Source organism: Apodemus sylvaticus, chromosome 16 (genome assembly GCF_947179515.1).
Source record: "Apodemus sylvaticus chromosome 16, mApoSyl1.1, whole genome shotgun sequence".
Lineage (NCBI taxonomy): Eukaryota > Metazoa > Chordata > Mammalia > Rodentia > Muridae > Apodemus > Apodemus sylvaticus.
In genome coordinates this window covers 64,491,319-64,512,991 of record NC_067487.1, presented here as the reverse complement: position 1 = coordinate 64,512,991, position 21,673 = coordinate 64,491,319, and the positions used below count along the sequence as shown (strand labels likewise).

Genomic DNA, 21,673 nt, shown 5'->3' with positions numbered 1-21,673 from the left:
TTCCCCCATGCAGCTGAAACATACTTGAAAGGGCAACTGTGTCGGCTAGCTATCTTCTCTTCCTCGACTTGCTCCAGATGATAACCAAAGAGAAATCTGGTTGAAATTAGAGAATCATCGAAACAACCAACACTGGCCAGCCACTGACGTTGCAGGTAGAAATAATAATGGAGAGAGGATCTTATGACCCGCAGGGGAGATCAGGCACCACTTGGCCAGACTTTGCTAACTTCTGGACTGCAGGCTTAGGATCAATCCTCAATTTTAAAAAAGCCACTTCTTACACTTGTTAATGTTAACTTCCTTTCATAATTTACTCAACTGGAAAAAGTATTCTATAACAAAATGTATACAATTTAGTACTTGTACAAAACATGAATTTAGCAAGATGACATTGGTTACAGTCACCAGCATAAACACTCAATACTTTTCACTGCCACTTCCATGACAAGCTCAGGTAAATAAAATGGTACTGGCTGAAAAGTCACAAGAGGTGCAATTTGAAACTTTACATACAACAGCAAAGTCAATCTTCCACAATAATACTGACACAATCACTAAGAGGCTCCCATGCGGCCGCAGCACTCTTGGAATGTCTTTCAGAGTCCATCTTCTACAGATGTCAGCTTCCCAAGACCAAACTTGAAGCATTAGATAGAATACAAAATAAGGAGCTCTTTATTATTATTTATACAAAACTGGTTGGTACATTAAAAAAAAATTAAGATTCAAAACTCTGCTGACCCCCTGAGGAAGCTAAGAGCTTTTACGGGTCCATTAAAGGAGCCCATAAATGATTCCGTTACCAAACTCCTGGCCACAGGAACAAGGCACACAGCTCCAGGGCCATTCATGTGGCTCCATCATTGGCTCTGTAAGCTGACTTTCCCTTCATGAGGCTTGGAAAGCAAGCCAGGGTTTCCTGGACCAATGCTAACGAGCACTGTCTTCTCCGGCCCAAGCTAGAGTATTTTATCAGTGTAAAAGTCGACTTCTTTTATTTCTTAAACACTTCCAATAAACTCCTAGCATTAGACACTTTATTACAACATATACAGATCTGATAGTTTACCAAAAAATCTAGAATTCAGCTAAATAAGTTAAAATGTCTCTAAAGTTGGCTTAGAGAAATGGTCGTTTTCTTTAAAAACTGTTCCCACACTCTAAGTTATGAGAGGTCCGACTTGCTTGTACTCTCTCTAAGAGCTCTGATATCTTTAGTGCAGAGTGTGGCACAGCTGGCAAAATCTAGACTAAAGGCCTCTCTGAACAAAGACTTAGAGATAAATGCAGTGACTGTTTTCTTCATCGAGAACTATTTAGCACTACTTAGCACATTATTCTGTAGTTTGAGAATAAAAGTAATTCTTCCATGAAGAAGTAGGTCCCCAAAAATCAATAGACCAGCACCAAATGAATTATTAGTTTACAAAAAATAAACTTAGATTGCCAAGTTCTACAACCCAGACTGAATAAATAAAAATCCTAAGTTCTGTCAGCTACAGTGTCATTTAAAACCATTTTAACCCACTGGGAGGTGAGCCCCCACTCATCACCAGGAACTCCATCATTTTGTCACAACACCGGTTTCCAGCTTGTAGCTTTCAGAAACGAGCTGCAAATCACATCTGTGGTGCTCAGAGCACCATAACATCCACATGAGATCTTTCCAGAACACAGCATGGAAAGAACCACAGCTTCCGCATTTGAGGAGTCTCTGTGCAAAGGACCTCAGATGTCTCTGAAAGCGCCAGAAACCAAGCAGGCGTCTACTGATCACGTCCATTCATCTTCCACAAGACACTGCATTGAGACTTTTAATTCACAGATTTCATGTTAGTCCTTGAGAACCCAATGCCCGTGTTTCAGTTCAGTCAGGAAGCTCAAGCTGCCTTCTTGGTGCACGTTCCTTGAAGATCTTGTAAATTTATCTTTGACCTATATCAGAAAAAGACAAAGTAACACAGAGAATATCAGCAATGCTAGCTTGGGGCTGGGTGCATGTGTGTGTGTAGGTGAGAAGACAAGGCTGCCCGCTCTTTGCGTTGACACAGGGTCTCTCAGGGCCTGGAACTGGCCAAGTTCGGCCGCCTGGCCGTGAGCCCCAGGACCGCCTGTCTCTCCTGCCCAGAGTTTGGACTTTAAACATCATGCCACTACACTTGTTCTGTTTAAAAAAAAAAAAAATATTGGATTCCAGGGCTTGGACTCAAGTTGTCCAAACACTTTAGTGGTAATTCCCAGATCAGGATTATAAAACTTTAATTTGGGAAAATCTCCTCTATGCAGAAGTCTTACCTGTTGTGAACCATGTGACTTCTGACAAGATGTCCAGCTGCCAATGCTGCCATCAAGGACAACTCACCAGCCATCACAGTGCCACACACAATCCGGGCAAGCTGCCGTGCGTTTTCTCCAGGGTTATCTTTGCACGCACCTTGCACACCTAGCATCTGCAATCAGGGAGCAACATGGAGATTACTACACGGAGAAGGCAGACAGACTCCGGTAGAATGCTGGGGCAGGCCAAGCTGATGGGACTAAGCATTTACATGCTTATTTAATGTATTTTCTCATGATTAGGCACATACACCTAAACCATGTGTGTGTGTGTGCACATGTGTACACACACGTATACACATACACACTTTTTTTTGAGAAACCCTAGACTTACTTAGACATCCTAAAGCTAGACCGGCTAAAAGCAAGGGTAAAAAGATCAGCCGAAATACAGACTAGAGTGATGTGCCATCCAGTAGATACACAGTACTACCCCGGGTATGATGGTTAAACTTCGTTGTCAACTTGACACATGTAGGAAGAGGGAATCTCAAAGATAAACTGACTCCAGCAGTTTGGCCTGTGGGGATCTCCACAGGTATGTCTTGATTGCTAACTGATGAAGAACCCAGCCATGGGCTTGAACATGAGGCTAGAGCAAATCAATATGCAGTGTCCCTCCATGGCCTCTATCTTAGTTCCTGCCTTAACTTCCCTTAGTAATGAATGTCTCCCTAGATGTATAAGTTGAAATAAATCCTCTTTCCCAACTTTGTTTTAGTCAGTAAGGAATAAACAATAAGCCAGAAGACCTGGGAGCACCACTACGGTGTGTGCCAGACAATCCTACCTGCAGGCAGGCTTGCTGAGGTAGAAGGTTGGTCCCACCACCCACGGTTCCTATCTCTATAGATGGCATGGTGCAGCTGATATATAAGTCTTCGTTTGTGGGCCCACTTGCTTCCATTAAAGTGATACAGTTTGAACTCCCCACATTCTGTGCTGCATCCTGGGAAGAGAAAAGGAAACTGCAGTATAGCTCCTCCACTTAGATTACCAGAGAAGAGAGGAAGTGGAAAGGAAGAACTCACCTGGCCACATGCAATGTAGATGGCAGTGACAATGTTTGCTGCATGCGCGTTGTAGCCTCCTATGCTCCCAGCCATGGCAGAGCCCACAAGATTCTTGTTAATGTTTACGTCAACCATAGCTTCCGTAGTTGTCTTTAACACCTAGATCACAGTGTACACATTTTACATAGTCCCTCAGGAGGATTAAGTAAAAACCACTCGCATCTACCTCTCTGTGCCTCTAGAAAGCAAGGGTATACATGTGGTCCCATTTAAACTGTCCAAGAGGGCTACATGCAGACAGGTATGAACAATAAAACAATTATTTTAATGGAAAACAACTCTACAAATGTAATCTTATAAAACGTGGTAGTATTCTTATTTTTTATTATTTTTAAAACTTTCTTTCAGCCCTGGCTGGCCTAGAATTATGTAGCCCACCCTGGCTTCAGACTTCCAGGGATCCTTCTGCCTGCCTGACCGCCAGAGCTGGAATTACAGCTGTGAGCCACCACACCTGGCCTCAACTCAGCTAAAGACACTAACATGTAAAACGTAGGAGCAAACCTCCATCCACACTCACTTCTCTCACCACCTTGGCTGGGATGACAGCTTCACAAACCACAGTCTTTCCTCGTCCTTCGATCCAGTTTATGGCAGCAGGTTTCTTGTCCGTGCAGTAGTTCCCACTAACTGCCAGAATCTGCATGTCAGGAAAGAACTCCTGAAGCTTCAGCAGTGCCTTCTCCGTGCCCTAGGAAGAAGCAAACCAAGCACAAGCCATGATGGAGCCACATTCTGACCACCTTAACAACTGTAAACACAGCCATTCTGTACATCCAAAGTATTACCTAACAAATGCCCAGAACTCTCTGTATCTGCTAATGCTAATGTTTCATAGCCTGTTAAAACATCAATTACCCCGTCCTGTCCCTGACTGTCCCTCCACCACTCTACTGGTGTCCGTGAACTTAATAACTGGTTAGCTTTGATAAGAGGAACATATAGAATTTGGTAATTGGCGATTTCCCTTGGAATAGCGTTCTACTTTAGCACATCGCTCCCTCGTGCATAGATCCATCTAACATACACTTAGCTTACTTCTTCCTGTTAGCTAGTGTAAGTAAATCTGTGAACATGAACACACAGATATATCTTTGAGGTTTTCAATGCCAAAAGTAGAATGGGGAGATAAATGACATAGCAATTCTATTTTCAAGCTGTTAAAAAAACACCATACTATTTATTAAGAATTTTAAAAACTTAGAAATTTAGTTATTTTCCTCTTTCTGAATAATCTTTATACACAAAAAATCTATAGCCTGACTAGACGATCTTAACATTTTCTATTTGTCTCTGGTAAAAAGTTATCAGCAAAATAAAATGTACACCTACAAAAAAATCTCTCAGGAAAAAAAAAAATGACTGGATTCTACAAAAAGACAATGTTTGATATCTTAAAGACGGTGTTTCTAAGCACGATAGCACCTGCCTGTAAACAAGTAATCAGATAAGAGAAAAAGAAACTGAGCATGAATTGCAGGTTAGCCTGGTCTATAAAAGTATTCCAGGTCGGACAAAGGCTACAGTGAGACCCTGACACACACACACACACACACACACACACAGGCTACAGTGAGACCCTGACACACACACACACACACACACACACACACACACACACACACAGGCTACAGTGAGACCCTGTCTCTCACACACTCACACACAAAGAAAGCAATAAAAATGTCTCTAGAAAAGGCCAAGTTCAATATCTGGAGACAAAGCTCCTTTGGGTGTGCTCAGAACTGATTTGGGGCCCCATACACCTCACTACAGTCTTGATCTGCACTGAGCTGAACCCTTAGGGCCACTCCTCCTCTGAAGAAGGAGTTACTGGGCAAAGTTCTGAAGTGCTAGCCCCAAATCCCTCCATTTAGGAGAGGGCATTTAGGACACAGACAGTGTCAACTCTACAGCAGTGGGGCAAGGCAGACAACTCTGCGGATAAGAGCTCTATCTGCTCTTCCTGAGGACCAAAGTCCAATTCCCAGCACCCACTGGTGGCTCACAACAGTATCAAACTCCAATTCCAGAGAAATTTCATGTCCTCTTCTGGCCTCTATGGTCATCAGGCACACATGTGGTACACAGACATTCATGCAGGCAAAAGACCATACACACAAGTACATCTTATCTAATTAAAAAAAAAAAATCAGAAACACTTCCAAACTAAGCTATATTAAGTAATATTTAGCTTTTAATAAATGTGAAATCAATCAATTCTGTTAAGTGTGTACTACGTGGACATGGTGTATCAATGAGAGCTATGGCTACGAACAGCAGGCACAGTTGTAGTCCCAGCACTCAAAAAGCAAAGGCACAAGACTCACACGAACTCCAAGTCAGCCCGGCATGCCCACTGTGGGAGCCTGAGACATCACACCCACTCACCTTGGAGATCATGTTCATTCCCATGGCGTCCCCTGTCCTGGACTGGAAACGGATATAGAGGTTGCGTCCTGCCATTGTCACATGAAGTTTCTGTAGACGTGCGAATCTGAAAAGACAGGGTTTTATTCTAATCCAAGCTAAGAGATTTTACATTTTATTCCTTAGTTCAGTAGGGAGTATTTTTTCTTTAGACACATGAAGGCTACTACTGTAGCTGAGTCTCATTCTCAGACACTGAATATAATAGAAGGTGGACCAACTCTTTAATACTCTTTAAGCCCAAATAAAAGTACACACACTAGCTTGAACTGCACTGGAGCTTTCCATTTACGGATGAGGCTTCTGTGTGACTGTAATGGTCTTCAGTCAAAGTAAACACAGACTAGCATTCATGTTCTGTGTAGGAAATCCTCCTCCAGGGCAAAGTAACAGTCTAGTCACAGTGACGGCTTGTGTCTCTCTAACATACTGTTACTGAGTGGCCCATGCCACAAGGTTTACACAGAAAGTGCTTTTACCTGCTGAGTGATCTTACCAACCACTAAAAACCAATGTATTCTATGGGGTAACTTGTCAGCATCGACATCTACCCTAGCAAGGGATAACTATTAGTTACACTAAATGAATGGATTCAGAACTAAGCAGGCAATGTATTTAGCTAGCACAGAGAACAAGCTAAATATCCACACGAACACATGAACACACACATACACACACCTGCTGGTGCTATCGAAGGCCTCCTTTATCACTGCAAACCCTTCAGGTGTTTCAAGCCAGGTCTTCACTTCTGCAGAGTCACAAGCACGAGGAAGACGTACCACTGGGCCTCGGGTCATCCCATCTGCAAGGACGCGGCTGCTGGCACCTCCACCAAGCTAAGCAGAGGATTATGGGAACATATTAATGTCCTGCGTCTGTTCCGAATCTGTCCTAGTTGCCTCCCCCTGGCCAGCTCCCTCCCTCCCTCATCCAGCAGGGAGCACTTGAAAGCAGACAAAGGCCAACTTACACTTATGGCTCTGCAGCCTCTGTTAGTGCTAGCCACAAGACAGCCTTCCGTTGTTGCCATTGGCACCTGGTACTCTTTCCCATCCAGGCACAGAGGCCCTGCCACTCCAACAGGGATGGGCATATATCCGATCACATTCTCGCAGCAAGCTCCCATCACCTAAGAAACACAGGCGGGCAACGTGAAAATCTGCACGGAAACAGACAGCAGCTTATCTCCGTCCCCGTCGCTAACAAGTCTTCAAACTTCCTCCTATAAAATATTTCAATACTACTTTTAATGTTTTCTTTTTGTTATTATGGTGCTGGTGATCAAACCAAGGGCTTCACCAGTGTTTGGTAAACTTTCTATTGCTAAGCCAAACAACACCCCATACTTATAATTTAAAAATATTTACCCTGGCTGGGTGATGATGGTGGCACATGCCTTTAATCCCAAACCCTTGAGAGGCAGAGGTAGGTGGATTTCTTGAGTTCAAGACTAGCCTGATCTACACAGATCAAGTCCCAGGACAGTCAGGGGAACACAGAGAAACAGAAACAGGAAGGAAAGAAGGAAGGAAAAAAGGAAGGAAGGAAGGAAAAGAAAGAAAAAAAAAGGAAAGAAAAGAGGGAAGGAAGGAGGGAAGGAAGGAAAAGAAAGAAAAAAAAAGAAAAGCAAGCAATGATTATAAAATCCTGAAAAACATTTTAAAGTAGCAGCAGGTCGGCTACAAGTTACAGAGCAAGCCCCCCCCTAATCAAACCACATACCAAGGAATAATTATAATCTTTGTAAGGCAGGTACTGAAGAGAAGACGGCTCTGCAAGCTTTGTGGAGAGGAGCTGCCGGCGAATAGACACACCACGTTCATGAGTTTCCATTAGAGTTTCCAATTTGTAAGCTGGGATATGCTTAGCATTGACCAACTGGATGACCTCTGCATCACTAAGGAACTTTGCACCTTTCTGAAGAAAGGAAAATGAAACGAGATGGAATTAGATAAGAACTGTAATTCATAAGCAGACCAGAGGCTGAAGGCGCACAGTGGAGCGTGGCTTACAGGACTCTAAAGCAGTCTCTATCACCCTTGGGAACAGTAACACTAAGCCTTACTAAATCCCATCCCCTCTGAAGAACAAACCCAGAACAAAGCCTTGTTGTCAGTCCAGCCCTCCTGCCCTCTATACAACAGAACCCTCTCTGTACACTTAAATGCTCATGGACTCATCAATGAAAGTCAATCAATACATATTTGCTTACAATGACAGTCAATATATACATACACTCTTCAGTAATTTTTTTGTGGGTACAAGTTGTGGCCCTTAAATAGGATATATTCCAGCTGAGGATACCAACTCTCAAAAGAGCTAAAGTACAAAAACATTAAGAGAAAAATTCAAAAGGCTTTGGGTTTGTAAATCGGGAGATGATTTGAAAACTATCAAGGACATCAAGCAAGTTCAGATTCCTAGCAAGCACAGAACAGCCAAGCACTGTAGTGTACATCTGCAACCCCAGGGGAGGCAGGAGGAAGACACAGGAGTTGCTGGGGACTTGCTAACTCCAGATTAACCAAAATGACAAGCTGCACATCTAGTAAGAGACCCTGTGTACTGGCTGGTTTTATGTGTCAACTCGACACAAATGGAGTTAATTATCACAGAGAAAGGAGTCTCCCTTGAAGAAATGCCTCCAAGAGATCCAGGTGTAAGGCATTTTCTAAATTACTGATCAAGGAGGGAGGGCCCACTGTAGGTGGTGCCATCCCTGGGCTGGTAGTCCTGGGTTCTATAAGAAAGCTAAGTAAGGCAGAGGAAGCAAGCTAGTAAGTAACATCCCTCCATGGCCTCTGCATCAGCTCCTGCTTCCTGACCTGCTTGAGTTTCAGTCCTGACTTCCTTTGGTGATGAACAGCAGTGTGGAAAGTGTAAGCTGAATAAACTCTTTCCTCCCCAACTTGCTTCTTGGTCATATGTTTTGTGCAGGAATAGAAACCCTGACTGAGACACCCTGTCTCAAAAAAAAAAGAAAAGAAAAGAAAAGAAAAAAAGAAAAGAAAAGAAAAGAAAAGGAGAGAAAGAAAAGAAAGAAATCAGATAAAGCCAAGAGGTACCACAAGCCTTTAATCCCAGCATTGGGGAGGCAAAGGAAGGTGGACTTCTGAATTTGAGGCCAGCCTGATCTACACAGGGAGTTCTAAGCTAGCCAAGACTACACAGTGAAACTTTTTATTTAATTAGCTTGACTGTGTTGATTACTCATAAAACTATGCATTCTAAATATCTTTAATTTCCTGTCACTATTTCTTGCTAAGTGGTGGTAGAATGGAACTGTATCTTACCAAACATGGAAAAAAAATTGATAGAGCAGGGAAACATATTCGTATTACAGAAAGAATTAGATTAAGCTGATAAAGGCTGGAAGCATGAACAGACATATGTAAACATGGTAGGAGAACACAATGTTCAAACACAGCTCACTTCAACACACATAGATTCAAAAGCTCCCCATCTCTACTAGACAGGAACTCACTACAGGGAATTTTGATTCTGGAACCAGAAAGTAAGAAACCCTGCTGCTAACTTTACAATTTCCTCAATGGTAAGTGTCCTGGTAAATATATGAAGCCTCTTGAGCCTGGGCTGCTCATCTGAAGGGTGGGGATAACACCCCCAAAGGCTATAGGGGATTAACACTGTTGTTAATAAGCCACGTGACAGAGACTAGGATGCAGTAGGCCTCTGCAGTACCAGTGTTAACTTACTTTGATTAAAATTAAAAAAGCTACCAAAAACATCCTCTTTTAAAGAAACCCACAGTGTGAGCACACGCTTGCCCCACCTCTGCATTCTCCCCAGTGTGAGTACACCCTTGGCCCTTGGCCCATCTCTGCATTCTCCCCAGTGTGAGCACACCCTTGGCCCTTGCCCACCTCTGCATTCTCCCCAGTGAGAGCACACCCTTGTCCCATCTCTGCATTCTCCCCAGTGAGAGCACGCCCTTGTCCCATCTCTGCATTCTCCCCAGTGTGAGCACACCCTTGTCCCATCTCTGCATTCTCCCCAGTGAGAGCACACCCTTGTCCCATCTCTGCATTCTCCCCAGTGAGAGCACGCCCTTGTCCCATCTCCGCATTCTCCCCAGTGTGAGCACACCCTTGGCCCTTGCCCACCTCTGCATTCTCCAGTATCTGCAGACATTCTTCAGTAGGCCGAGGCTCGCTGGGGAGTTCCACGCCAGGCTCCTGGGATCCCAGGGGAGATGGAGGGCTGGCTACAGAGGCGCCAAGCACAAAGGTAGCTCTGCTGGCAGTCTCAGCTTCCACCACTAAGGGCTTTATAACCTCAGCTGTGTGAGAAGCAAAACGATATCTCAAAGCCCTTAAATCACTTTCAGATGAAGTCAACTCAGGGAGCGTCCTCCGACAAGAGAAACTGAGAATGAAGAACACAGCAAAGTACCTTTTCTATCTTGGTTCACTCCTGGATCCTCCTCCACTGAAGAAAGCTTCTGGTTCTTTCTCACAAGCAGAGGCTCACGTCTACAACAGTTGTCTTGAGCTTTCTTTGGGGTCACAACAGGAGACGTGATAGGATTTTTTAATGAGAGTGTCGATTCTGTCTCTGCTTGTTCAAAGAAAATATACTTGACAGCCAAAAGGAATGCTAAACTCAGGGTAACCACTTGCTCGATGTCCATGCTGATCATCCTGAAAGAAAAGATAAATGTTATCAGTTCAGAAATATAAAAGTGACAGCACAGCCCCGTAGGAGCTCAGAGTATTGTGGGTTCCAAGTCACTTACTTGGAGAGATAAAACTGCCAGAGAGAAACACTCGGTTCAATTCTCTTGGACACATCTTCGTCCAGACCCAAGGAAACCTTAGACTGTTCTGCTGTGCTGTTCTGAGGAGAAGGATCGGCTATCCAGCGACTGTGAGCGTGAACAAGAACCAAGCCTAAAGACTGAAGGACAGATTCTCAGTTGTGAACGTTCTCTTTCCTTTTCTCACCTCCTCAGCCCCACCCACCACAGTAAGAAAGCCCCCAGTTCGTTACAGATAAGCAATGGTCCTGCATCTGTTCAAACATTCCAAAGATCAGCCTTCCACCGACAGGGACTTGCAAAGTCAGTTCAAGAGCCAGACTAACAAAGAACATAGGGCCCAGGGCCCTGGCAGCCGGCATACACCTGGTATCCCAGCACTCGGGGCAGAAGCAGGATGATCCAAAGTTCAAAGCCAGCCTTGGCTAGCCAGTAAGATCCTGTCTCAGGACATCGAACTAAAATCCCCAGAACATCAAAGCAACAAAGAAAAAACTCAGAAAATGGAGAAGCCTGGAACATCACTGAAAGGGACAAATATTAAACAAGATAGGAACTAAAAACAAACAAAAGCCCCCAAATACCCAATGTATTTGACACACTGAAACTATAGATACTGGAGAAAAAAAAATGCCATTACCATAATCATCTTGACCCTTTGGGTTACGGGGTTTGGTTTATTTTCTTCTTCTTCTAAAACTCTGGCAAAATGGCTGAGCTGCCAGATTGGCCGACCCTCACGGCTTTCCCGAGAAAGCTACAAAGTAAGTCGGCATGGCGTTAGGAGGTAGGTGTGCAGGGGACTTAGGTAAAGGGACAGCATGGGAAGTACTACTTCATAACTAATGACACCAGTCTTACCTCTAGGACCAGGGACACGCAGGCTGGGAAGAATGTCATGAACACAAAGTAGTTGGCAAGCACAGACACGCAGCCAAAGCAGCACATGATTTCAAGCTGACGGACCCCTGGTAGAGAACGAGAGACAGAGCTGGCTAAGTGTGGATTTCTGACATGCCGTTTACCTTAAAGGCTCTTCATCACACACAGCCAAGTTTCACTACATTATGTCCTTTGTCATCTACTGAAACAAAATTAGCAACATGAAGATGATACTAAGACTTCAGGGACAGCAGTTCTAAAACTCAGTCCTGTAAGGGCACAGACCCCAACAACACAATGCTGTATATAATGGCACTGGCCAACAAATGTTACCAATTCTTTTATAAAATGGTATTGGGTACCGCATTGGCTGAGACAAGCAGCTGTAAGACCAGCTACTTTGCAGGAGTAACTTCACCCTCCGACCTACACTACTCCCCTAGACTTACTTATCATAAAAGCAATTAGCCTCTGTGTCTATTTATAATGATTTATAATGCACAGATCAGCAGGCAGTTACACCTTTCTGACATGGCATCTCAGTAAATAGTCTTTACATACCACTAAGTGCAATTTTCTATACCCCCCCCCCAGTGCCTACTAATGTTCTAAGCATTTTACTTCATTGACCTATCTAAAAATGATATAATGCAAAAATGCTAATAAATCAAGAGTGAAAATTAACATTTCATCACAAAATATTTCAAGGGTCATTTGGTAATCTCTAACAGAGGGTACCAGAATTTTAGAGACCAGAAAAAAATTAAGATCACCAATTCCTACTCAAATTAAAATAAAAAAACTGCATTATATTATTTACTCTCACAACCAAGGGCATATAAAAAACTGCAAATTACATATATTATAAATAAAGCAAATCTATATATTCTACTTAAATACTAGATGAATAGAATGCTTTCATACTCAATACTTAACCAATGCTTTTCACAAATTAATCATCAACTATTTTCTAAACTCATGTTGCCATCATTCTTCCTGACTGTCCAAAAAGAAGCTGCCCTGCCACGTTGGGACCACACAGGGACACAGCTCCACACTTTGGTACCCCACAGGGACATAGCTCCAGTCCAAAGACTTAGGCAGCTGTGACTTGTACTGGGAACTGGACCTTCATGTATGCAAAGCACATACTCCCACTGAGCCACACTTAGCCACGCCCTTTTCTGTATTGGCCTTTTCAGAGATATTCCTAGGACGTGGTGGAATGTGTCCAAAGCACATGCAAGCTCCGGGATCAATCTCTCACACTGTAAAAAAGGTGAGCGGCGGGGTTGCTGCCTAATTAATTTTAAGCCACATCCCTATTTCTGCAGATAAAGATGACTTCAGTGGCTTCTGCAACTACACATCCAATTCTTTTGTTCATTTCTCTAACAATTCAAGACAAGGCATCAGCCCTACTACTTTCTGCTTCAGATTCAAATAAGCAGCTTCCGTTTCAAGGCCTGTAATTTCCTGGCCCATCTTCAACATCTCAAACTGTTCTGCTTGAGGAAAATCATGTAGCTGTGTCTTCATCTGACCAACATCTTATTTTATTTAGAGGTGGTGACATGATGATATCGTCACTAAAATGAAACCGATACCTTTAGGCAATTTTTCAAAGTGTGTGGGTGTGATTGTGGGGCATATGCGCCCAGGGCATATATGGAGTCAGGGGACAGCATCCTTTTGTCTGTGTTACTGGAGACAAGACTCGTCTCTTTGCGATTCCACTGCTTACCAAAGGCTAGCTACAGCTAGGCCTTCAGCTTCTGGAGATTCTCTTTGCCTCTGCCACATCACAAGAGCACTGGGATGGCAGGGCTATGTGACCGTGGAAGGCTTACATGGGTCCTTGAGACCCCAACTCCACTCTCACACTTTTATGGCAAGTGCTTTACCTGCCACCTTCCTAATTTACAAAAAGTACATCTTAAAGTGTGCACACACACACACACACACAAAAGTCACTGAGCTATTATGTAGTCCTAGTAGTAGGACAAGGACAGGGACAGACAGACACACACACACCCTAGAACTAAAAAAAAAAAAAAAAAACCAACAACAAAAACAAAAAAATCTAGACTAAGACCAGGAAACTTCAATGATAGCATGATATATTCATTCTGGCAAATTTCCATTGTACGTAATGGAGTCCTGTTTGAGGTTTAGTATTAATTCTCTAGTGTGTTGAGGTTGGTGCTGCAGACATGCTAGGATGTATGACGAGTATCTATTTAAACATTGCCAACTACCTGATTAGATCTGGACTCTCGCACCACCTCCAACATGGCAATTAAAATACAATTAAACAAATTACTAATTCAGCCCAAGTAACAGCAAGTGTCTCCAGACCAGCCTTGCAATACCATCTTGGTTACAAACCAACAGCAAACCCCAAACACCACAAACAGACACAACAAGAGAAAACAGCAAGCATGAGAAACATCAGGAACCTGATCCTACTCTCTTACCACTCACACAGAGGTCCACACCCCCACCCACCAGCAATATCTGCCCCTCAAGTCACTTCAATCAGAATTCAAGAATAAATAACGTAAGCATAAGACCTCCCATTCCCCTTTAATGGCAGCTCTAAGTGTATTAGGAACTGTTTACCAACCTGACATGGTGCCAACTCCGATTACAAGGCATTCCACCAGAGCATCAAGGGTGAACGTGGGGCCCAGGATCGCCATCCCACGAGCTATATTTTCCCTTACTTCATCCTAAAGCACAGACCAAACACATCGGTGGTTGTAAAGTGCGCAGTTAGCCTTTTAAAATGCTAGAGAGCATCCTGGGTCCTATATAAAACTTACTTTACTCCTCAAAGAACAAATATGATAAGACAGGATGCATTCAGTAGGCAGAGTGGGCAGTGAGAGACATAGTCTAAGGGTCACTCCAGTGACTGGTAGGTTAATCAATCACTGAAGTGCTACCTGATTATGCCCTTTCACATTTCATATTATATTCTGGCTTGCACTAACAAAAGCTTAGTGGAGATTCTTTGAGGTCACATTAGTACAATAAAACCTAGATAATTTTCATATCAAAATGTTCAAATGATCATAAGCAGTATCCAATATATATAATCAGGACAGAACTATGAACTCTTTCACAGCTTGGGGGAGGGGCTAACTCAGTGACTGAGCACTTGACAATCCTGCAAAAGGTTCTGAGTTCAATGGCCTGTCACTGAAGGAAAATTATAAAAGGACTAAATAGGACATGGTAGTTAGTGTGTGTATGTGTCTGCAATGCTATCACTCAGCTGGCCACAGCAGGAGGATCACTATAATTCAGGACAGAATGAGATACACAGTCTGTCTCAAAAACAATTACAAGGTTGTTAAAAACAATGCTGTTTTTTTTTTTTAAGTCATTGATGAACATCAGGATGAGAAACATTAACTTGAGGGGCTTAGAAACAATGTGATCTAAGGCTCTAATCCACTAGATCTGTTGCAGTTTGAAGGTGAGAAGGCCCCCAAAGGCTCTTGAGTTTGAACACCTGATCCCCAGTAGGTGATGCTCCTTGGAAAGGCTGAGGGGGTGGAGCCGCACGGAGGAAGTGGCTCACTGGGCTCCAGCTCCTGTGCGCATGCCTCCCCGCACGCCTCCCAGCTGATGAACTATCTCCTGCAAACAGACGCCCAATCGAGCCTGTCTCCCTTCAACTGTTCCAAGTCAGGTCAAAGCAAAGCAAAGAACCCGAAACACTCACTCTCTTCCCTAAGGCCTCAATAGGAGGTTTATTCACCTAAGTCATGGGCTGTCATTTCAGAAGACTTTCAAAGGGAAAATTGGGAAGTGAGACACTTATACAAACCAGTCTTAAAACATACGTCTAAAAGCTTGAGACAGTGGTCACATTTTGAAGAGTAAAGAAATCTCATCTTTTGACTAGACAAATGTCCGGGAGATAATCACATTCCAGGGCTACAAATAATACTCACCTGTGAGTTTGAACTTAGGGCAAACTTTGCTAATGCGCTCGCTCTAGAAAGGTCAATCAAGAGCAGAAAAAAGGGCAAAGCTTCGCTGGGGAAAAAAAAATCAAGAGAAGTAACATTTAACACAGGGAAAATATAGTTTTAGAAAGTTCTTAATATGATCCTTCCCACAGCACATATGTGGCATGACCACTTTCCTGCTAGCATCCTGAAGAAGCCTCGAAGCTAAGAGATGCTCAAACATCTGCTAAAGTTTCCTTCGTTTCACTTTTCCGAGACAAAGCATCATGATGCCAGGCTGACTTCTACCTTGCTGTGTAGCTGAAAGTGGCCTTGGACCCAACCCTTGACCTGACCCTTAACTCCATCCGGGTCACAGGCCCAGCATAACTACAATACCTGACACTGTTACATGAAAATGCATGTGTACTCAAACTCAGTGTTTGCTTGACAAAGTGCTATTGTATACTCAAATTAACATTAAGAAAAATGTGTAATATACAAATTGGTGAAGCTACCCCACCTTCCTCCAAGGCAAAAGTGTTAAAATAAGCAATCCCACAGCTGCTATGTTACTCCTGAAATTATCTATCCCTAGGTGATAACGATGAACATAAACAAAAACTATCTATAAAGGTATTAATCACTGTATTTATGAAGAAAAATTAACTTAATCCAACATTAGGATAATGAACTACAAAATATTCACACAGAATACTATATAGCTATCACTAATCATTTTCTTTAACATTAAGGATGTGAAAAGATTCAAATAAATTATGTTGAGCAAAAAAGACCTGACACAGCATATACAGTAAGACACTCATACACAATAAGTCTAAAATAAATGGGAAAAATATATCAAAATGTTAACAGTCAGAGCTAGCTAAAAGCAAGTACAGGAAAAATTTCCCACACTTTTTAAACTTTTAAATTTATGCATCACCTTTCATTAATACAGGGACTAAAGGGTCTTAAAAACATATTTTAGAAGAATAAACAACTGGCCTTTACTTACTTTAAGCCTGTCAATTCTTTGTCGAGGAAATGAATGACGACTGTACTGAAGACGAAACTTGAGAAAATTGTGAAGAGGCCGGCGATACCTAAAGGCCAAACACCACAGTTAACATCTGTACCCTCATCACCCAAGTGCAAGCTAGCATGCAGGCTCGCTCAACACGCTGGAAGGACCGCGCTATTTTCCTCTCTAGCACTGAGAGGGAGCACTAACTTGCTGAATGTACCCCACACTGTTTCAGCACTACCCACTGCACACTGCGCAAACTCCCACAGCAAATCCACAGTCTGACAGCGTGCACAGACAGCACCCAGCCTCACCCAGAATGTATTTGGACCCAAGCTGGCGTAAGTTCTGGAACTGGAAGTAAATGTAGAGAATGGCGATGCACCGCGTTATCGTGAGGATGATGATGTCGCTGCTCAGCACGTCCTGTTGGCAGAGAGAAAGGAGAGAAAGCTATCAAACAAGTGCCCACAAGCAACAACTTTTGCTGTCATTGGTATACATATTATCACAAGAATGTAAATGCCAGCATAGTACAACTGAATCAAAATAGCCAATATAGAAACCAAAAATTGAATGCAACTTTTAAGCAATCTATAATTCTTCCAATCATTTTTTCTGATAGTCCTTACAAAAACTGTATTTCTCAAGAGAGTCAACTATACTCACTTGTATTTTAAAAAAGCTTTTTTAGTGTAGCCCACATCAAATACACAGCTGAAGATTTGAGGTAAGCCCACAAGTAAACACTACACAGAACTCTTTTTGCTTATATGCGCTCTAAAAAGGAGACCCTTTTCATTAATTATTTATTCGTTTTACATCTTGCCCCCACCCTCACAAATCCACCCCCATGCCCCCCGCCCCCTTGCCTCAGAGAAGGGAAGGCCCCAAAAGGAGAGTCTAAAGAAATTGAAAATGAAATTTACTTTAGTCAGTATCAAAGTCAACTAACCTCTTCAAATTTTGGGCACTCATAATTCCAACCACAGATCTTGTTGTTGCCGGTAAACATGTTCATGGACATCATACAGACTGTAAGTGTCACTGTCCCCACAATGACCTCCCAGGGATGGGAGGCCACAAGGAGGCCATGCACACGGAATAGTCTTGACAACATTGCAGCCACACAGCCCTTGGATCCTGCAGGGAATAGACACACGGACACTTAGCGTGCGGCTCACTTTCAGGACTAGAGGAGGCCGTCACATCAGCCCTGTGCGCAATATCTACATACAGGACTAGTTCAGAGTTCTGCACCATTCTGGAAAGTGATTAGAACACTCTATTAAAACGACATTTGCTACTTCCTCAACCACCTAAATCTTTTATTACTCATGGGCAAACAACTTATATGCAAATGTTCCTTTAAAAGTAAGTTTCAAGCACAGCTCCTAGTAATTATGTGAGCCAAGGAGGAACAGAATACAGCACAAAGCAAGCAGGAGACTCTAGCCAAGTTCCAGTTAAATAGGAAGCCCATGAGCACCCTCCTCCCCACCCACACGCTTACAGCTAACATCCAAGAAGCTGCCACTTGAGTGGCCTGCCCGAAATCGTGATTTATGAGCAAGAATCTCTTCCACAGTTTCATTCTCTAGGACATACGGCAGGATGCCACTAGCACAATGTATAATAAACTTCCTTAAGGTGGCTGTCACAGAAATCCTCTCTGATCTATACTTCTATGTTAGTAAACAGGGGGCCTGGGCCTGCTTTCCTCCTGGCAAACTACAGGCGCAAGAAGACCAATTTAAATGTGTTAGATGTGGAAGGCTCCTAAACTTTTACAGCCAGTCAGGACTGGAAAGTGAGTGGATGCAGATGCTGGGTAAAATGAACCGTGTCTGTATCACACAGAAAGACCCCCAAGGAGCGAGACACAGCTCAGTCAGTGCAAGACCCTCTATTCAATAAAAGAAAAGAAACCTCCGACTTCTTGTCTGACAAGAGGATTCACAACAGAATAAATAGCACGAAGATCTGAGCTAATGACTACCACTTCCCACATCAGATGGCTAATTAACAGTTTTGACATTCCTATGTGAAATGTAATCTTATAAAGCCTCTGATGGCCTACAGAGATATTTCTCATGGTAAAACTATAGAGCACAATGGAAAATGTTACCCATAACAATCAGCCACAAAAAGCTAGGTCCGGAGAGATGGGTCCATGGAGAAACACACTTACATCTAAGCCTCACTGCTTCTAACACTGCAGACCCGGATCTGACCTCCACACTCAGGTCTCGGCACACACCAGAGCACACACACACCGCACAATACAAATGATGAACAGAAAATCAACAAACTAAGCTCACTGATTGTCAGCAAGAACTCAAATAGCTCTCACACATTCACTAAGTGACTTATTTACTGATGACACCAATTAGCCAGGCATTGGTGGCAAGGGGGGCAGAGGGAGTCAGATCTCTGAGTTCAAAGCCAGTCTGGTCTACACAGAGAAACCCTGTCTCAAAAAAACAAACCAAACCAAATTAAAAAAAAAAAAAAACCCACATGAAACTTCATGCATCATGAAATTATTCACAACAATCTCACTAGAGTGTAAGTTTCTTACTGTGGGTCTCCATTTTGGAAAGAATAAGTAGTAAGGCATAAAGGTGTGACAGGCATCTATATTTATCTTTTTTTTCAGTACTGCATAATGAATTTTACCATTTTCCTCTCCAACATCTTGCATTGATATATAGCACTGACCAACAAATACCAGAGAAATGACAACTACAAATTACTTTTATGGGGGGCCTGGGTTTAAATGATGAACACTTTAAACCTGTCTAGGATTCTCATGAGAAACTACATGTCCACTGGCCTCTCTCATTGAATCTCTTTTTAAAATCAGAAACTAAACCAAACTGGTTGAAAAGTTTGGCTTTCAAGGTTTCAGAAGCTAAATTAGTTTCAAACCTAAATCAAAAATCACTTCCAGTTCGCCACCCTTCACCACCAAAGCTTCAATAGTCTCTCTAGTGACTCAATTTTATTCATCACTATTAAGGGCAAATCCACTGAAAACATCTGACTTGCTGTCAGGAAGGGCCCCTATGTGATTACCCTAGCAGTCCCTAACCCACAACCACACTCAGCCAGGCACACCAGACCTCTTGTCCAGTGCGGTTCCTGGGGCCTGACAATCCTGCCACTCTTCCCTGCAGGTGCAGTCTTTTTTTTTTTTTTTCCTTCTTCTTTTTAAATATTCTGAGGGGGAAAAACTACACAAACTCCTGTGCCACAATCCAAGCAAGTTCAGAGAACCACACCTACCTGGAAATACACACTGAGCAATGTTACCAAGGTGTGTCAAAAGTAACTATAATTATAAGCTGTCTCTCAGGAGCACCTCCCATTTCTGTGACTATGCAAAGTGACACCAGAGGGGCTATGTGGCAGTTTATAAAAGCTCAGTATGTAGTTTTTCTGCTGACTGCAATAATAAAAGAACTTGCCTATTTAGCTAAATAAAGTATACAGCAAACATTTCACAAACTCCTCAAATGGTTGAAAATTTAAATTCACCACACTTTTTAAATTCTAATTCTATCTAGGACTAGACCCACCAACCACTGCCAGTTAGAGAAAGGCTTCTCTGAGATTCTTCCAGTCCATTCAGCACTCTTCCTATGGTACAGACCCCACTCTTAATTAGATAGTAGCTACTCTGATCTCAAACTAATAAATACGTGCAGATTGTCCCTTTGAGGGTAAGAACCCTATCCTATACTGCAGCCACTTAGAATCCCAACAGGAGGTAGCAATCTGCTTTCTTAACCTACCATCAAACAGAATCATCATCTTGCTCTAGAAAACAGTTTCTGTACCCAACTTTACTATACATTACCCGCTTATAAGTCCATCTCCTCTTTATTTTCAAGTTCTCTGACCAAAGTATTAAGTGGAACCATAAAGAACCACTATTTTGAGAACTTAAAAACATAGTACAATTTCAATACAGGTTTAAGGGTTCATTGCAGGAACTGATCCCAGAATATCGCTCACCAACTACAAATTAGACAAAAATACAGTAGTGTGTGCATGCATGCCATGCCCCGCACAGGCACGCCCTTGATCTTGAAATAGCTGTGATACACACAAGTGTTCCTGTTAATCTGATAGTTTATGCATGGTCAAGTTCTAGAAAGGCACTACAACAAAGTAAGTAAGTCCACAAAACACAGCCCAACCTCACAATGGAGCCAAGACTTTGCCCTAAGATAGAAAATAAAAATAAATCACAAGTAACCAAACAAATGCGTTCCCTACTTTGTGTGATGCTTTAATCGTACAAAACGACTCTGTAAGTCAAAGAGTTTCCTGTGGCTTTTCAGGGTTTAGCCAGAAAAGGCACAACCTCAAGAAAGGAAATATTCCACCTGACCACCACGAAATACTATCAACCTCTCCCTACCTCAGAAGTCTACTGTTTTAACTTGCGAACCTCGAGGGTCAGGTTTTCCTCACACAAACCAAATAATTTCAAAAGGAGCATAAGGTAAAGGATGTCAGTATCAATGAGACTACGCCCCTTAGGAGAAAGACCGAGAAGTGCAGGCCGACATACTGACTTCGGAGGGCGAGCTTTGCCCGTACCGACCTCGCATCCTCCTCCAGGCCCCCTAGGAGGGGCACAACCTGCCGTATCCACGCGGATCTTGGCTTCGGGTCAATCTGCAGCCTGTATCTGGCCCTTCTCCATCGCTTTAAAGAAGGGTCCTGCCGCAAGGCAGCGCCTGGGCGTGAACCCTTGTTCTCTAGGGCTCCGCGAGCATCGCTCCCGCTGTCCCCTCTGCCTGACACTCGTTCTACACGGGTGACCGTGACCGCCTGGTCAGCACAGCGCCCTCCGTACCCGACCCACGGACTCCCCGTCGCTGCACTGGCCCTCAGGCCCAGCCGGCCCACGGGTTCCCTGGCCGCCGCCCTGCCACCGGGCCTCAAGGACGTGTCCTCGCGGTCCCCTCGGCTCGCAGCCGCCTCGTGGGCCCAGGCGGAGCGCGAGACCCGTTGCCCCGCCGGTCCCCAGCGTCCGCCCGCTCACCTCCGGATCTCAATGGAGGCCACCAAGCCGGCCCAGCCGCCGTCTCCAGCCAACGGAGCCCCGGGCGGAAGGAACTGCGCTTACGCACGCTCCGGGGCCGCCAGCCGGCCGCCAATAAGGAAGGAT

The 21,673-nt window shown here is 43.5% G+C and overlaps 1 protein-coding gene across 2 annotated transcripts; it reads right to left on the bottom strand.

Annotated features, from left to right (window-relative positions):
- Positions 1-655: 655 nt before the first annotated feature.
- Positions 656-21,640, bottom strand: Hmgcr (3-hydroxy-3-methylglutaryl-CoA reductase). Of its 2 annotated transcripts, none has more exons than XM_052159689.1 (20): positions 21,548-21,640; positions 17,444-17,631; positions 16,803-16,914; positions 16,480-16,567; positions 15,465-15,549; positions 14,126-14,231; positions 11,479-11,585; positions 11,258-11,374; positions 10,597-10,757; positions 10,254-10,501; positions 9,965-10,140; positions 7,563-7,757; positions 6,811-6,969; positions 6,519-6,676; positions 5,802-5,907; positions 3,934-4,104; positions 3,372-3,512; positions 3,131-3,289; positions 2,299-2,453; positions 656-1,938 (listed from the first exon to the last, which is right to left on the bottom strand). In XM_052159689.1, exons 2-20 carry the CDS (start codon positions 17,606-17,608, stop codon positions 1,884-1,886), a joined length of 2,664 nt encoding a protein of 887 aa, XP_052015649.1. In that variant the 5' UTR covers positions 17,609-17,631; positions 21,548-21,640; the 3' UTR covers positions 656-1,883. The 2 variants fall into 2 exon arrangements, with proteins under 2 accessions (XP_052015649.1, XP_052015648.1); XM_052159688.1 differs by lacking the exon at positions 21,548-21,640 and adding an exon at positions 21,359-21,382.
- Positions 21,641-21,673: the final 33 nt, after the last annotated feature.

What these genes read in the sequence shown, in the direction of transcription:
- Hmgcr (XM_052159689.1), bottom strand. Translation starts at nt 17,608, where the DNA reads ATGTTGTCAAGACTATTCCGTGTGCATGGCCTCCTTGTGGCCTCCCAT. An exon ending in TGGCAGTTTTATCTCTCCAA is followed by an intron (nt 10,502 to 10,596) that starts GTAAGTGACTTG and finishes CTTTTCTTTCAG; the next exon opens with GATGATCAGCATGGACATCG. An exon ending in AGTGAACCAAGATAGAAAAG is followed by an intron (nt 10,141 to 10,253) that starts GTACTTTGCTGT and finishes CTTCTCACACAG; the next exon opens with CTGAGGTTATAAAGCCCTTA.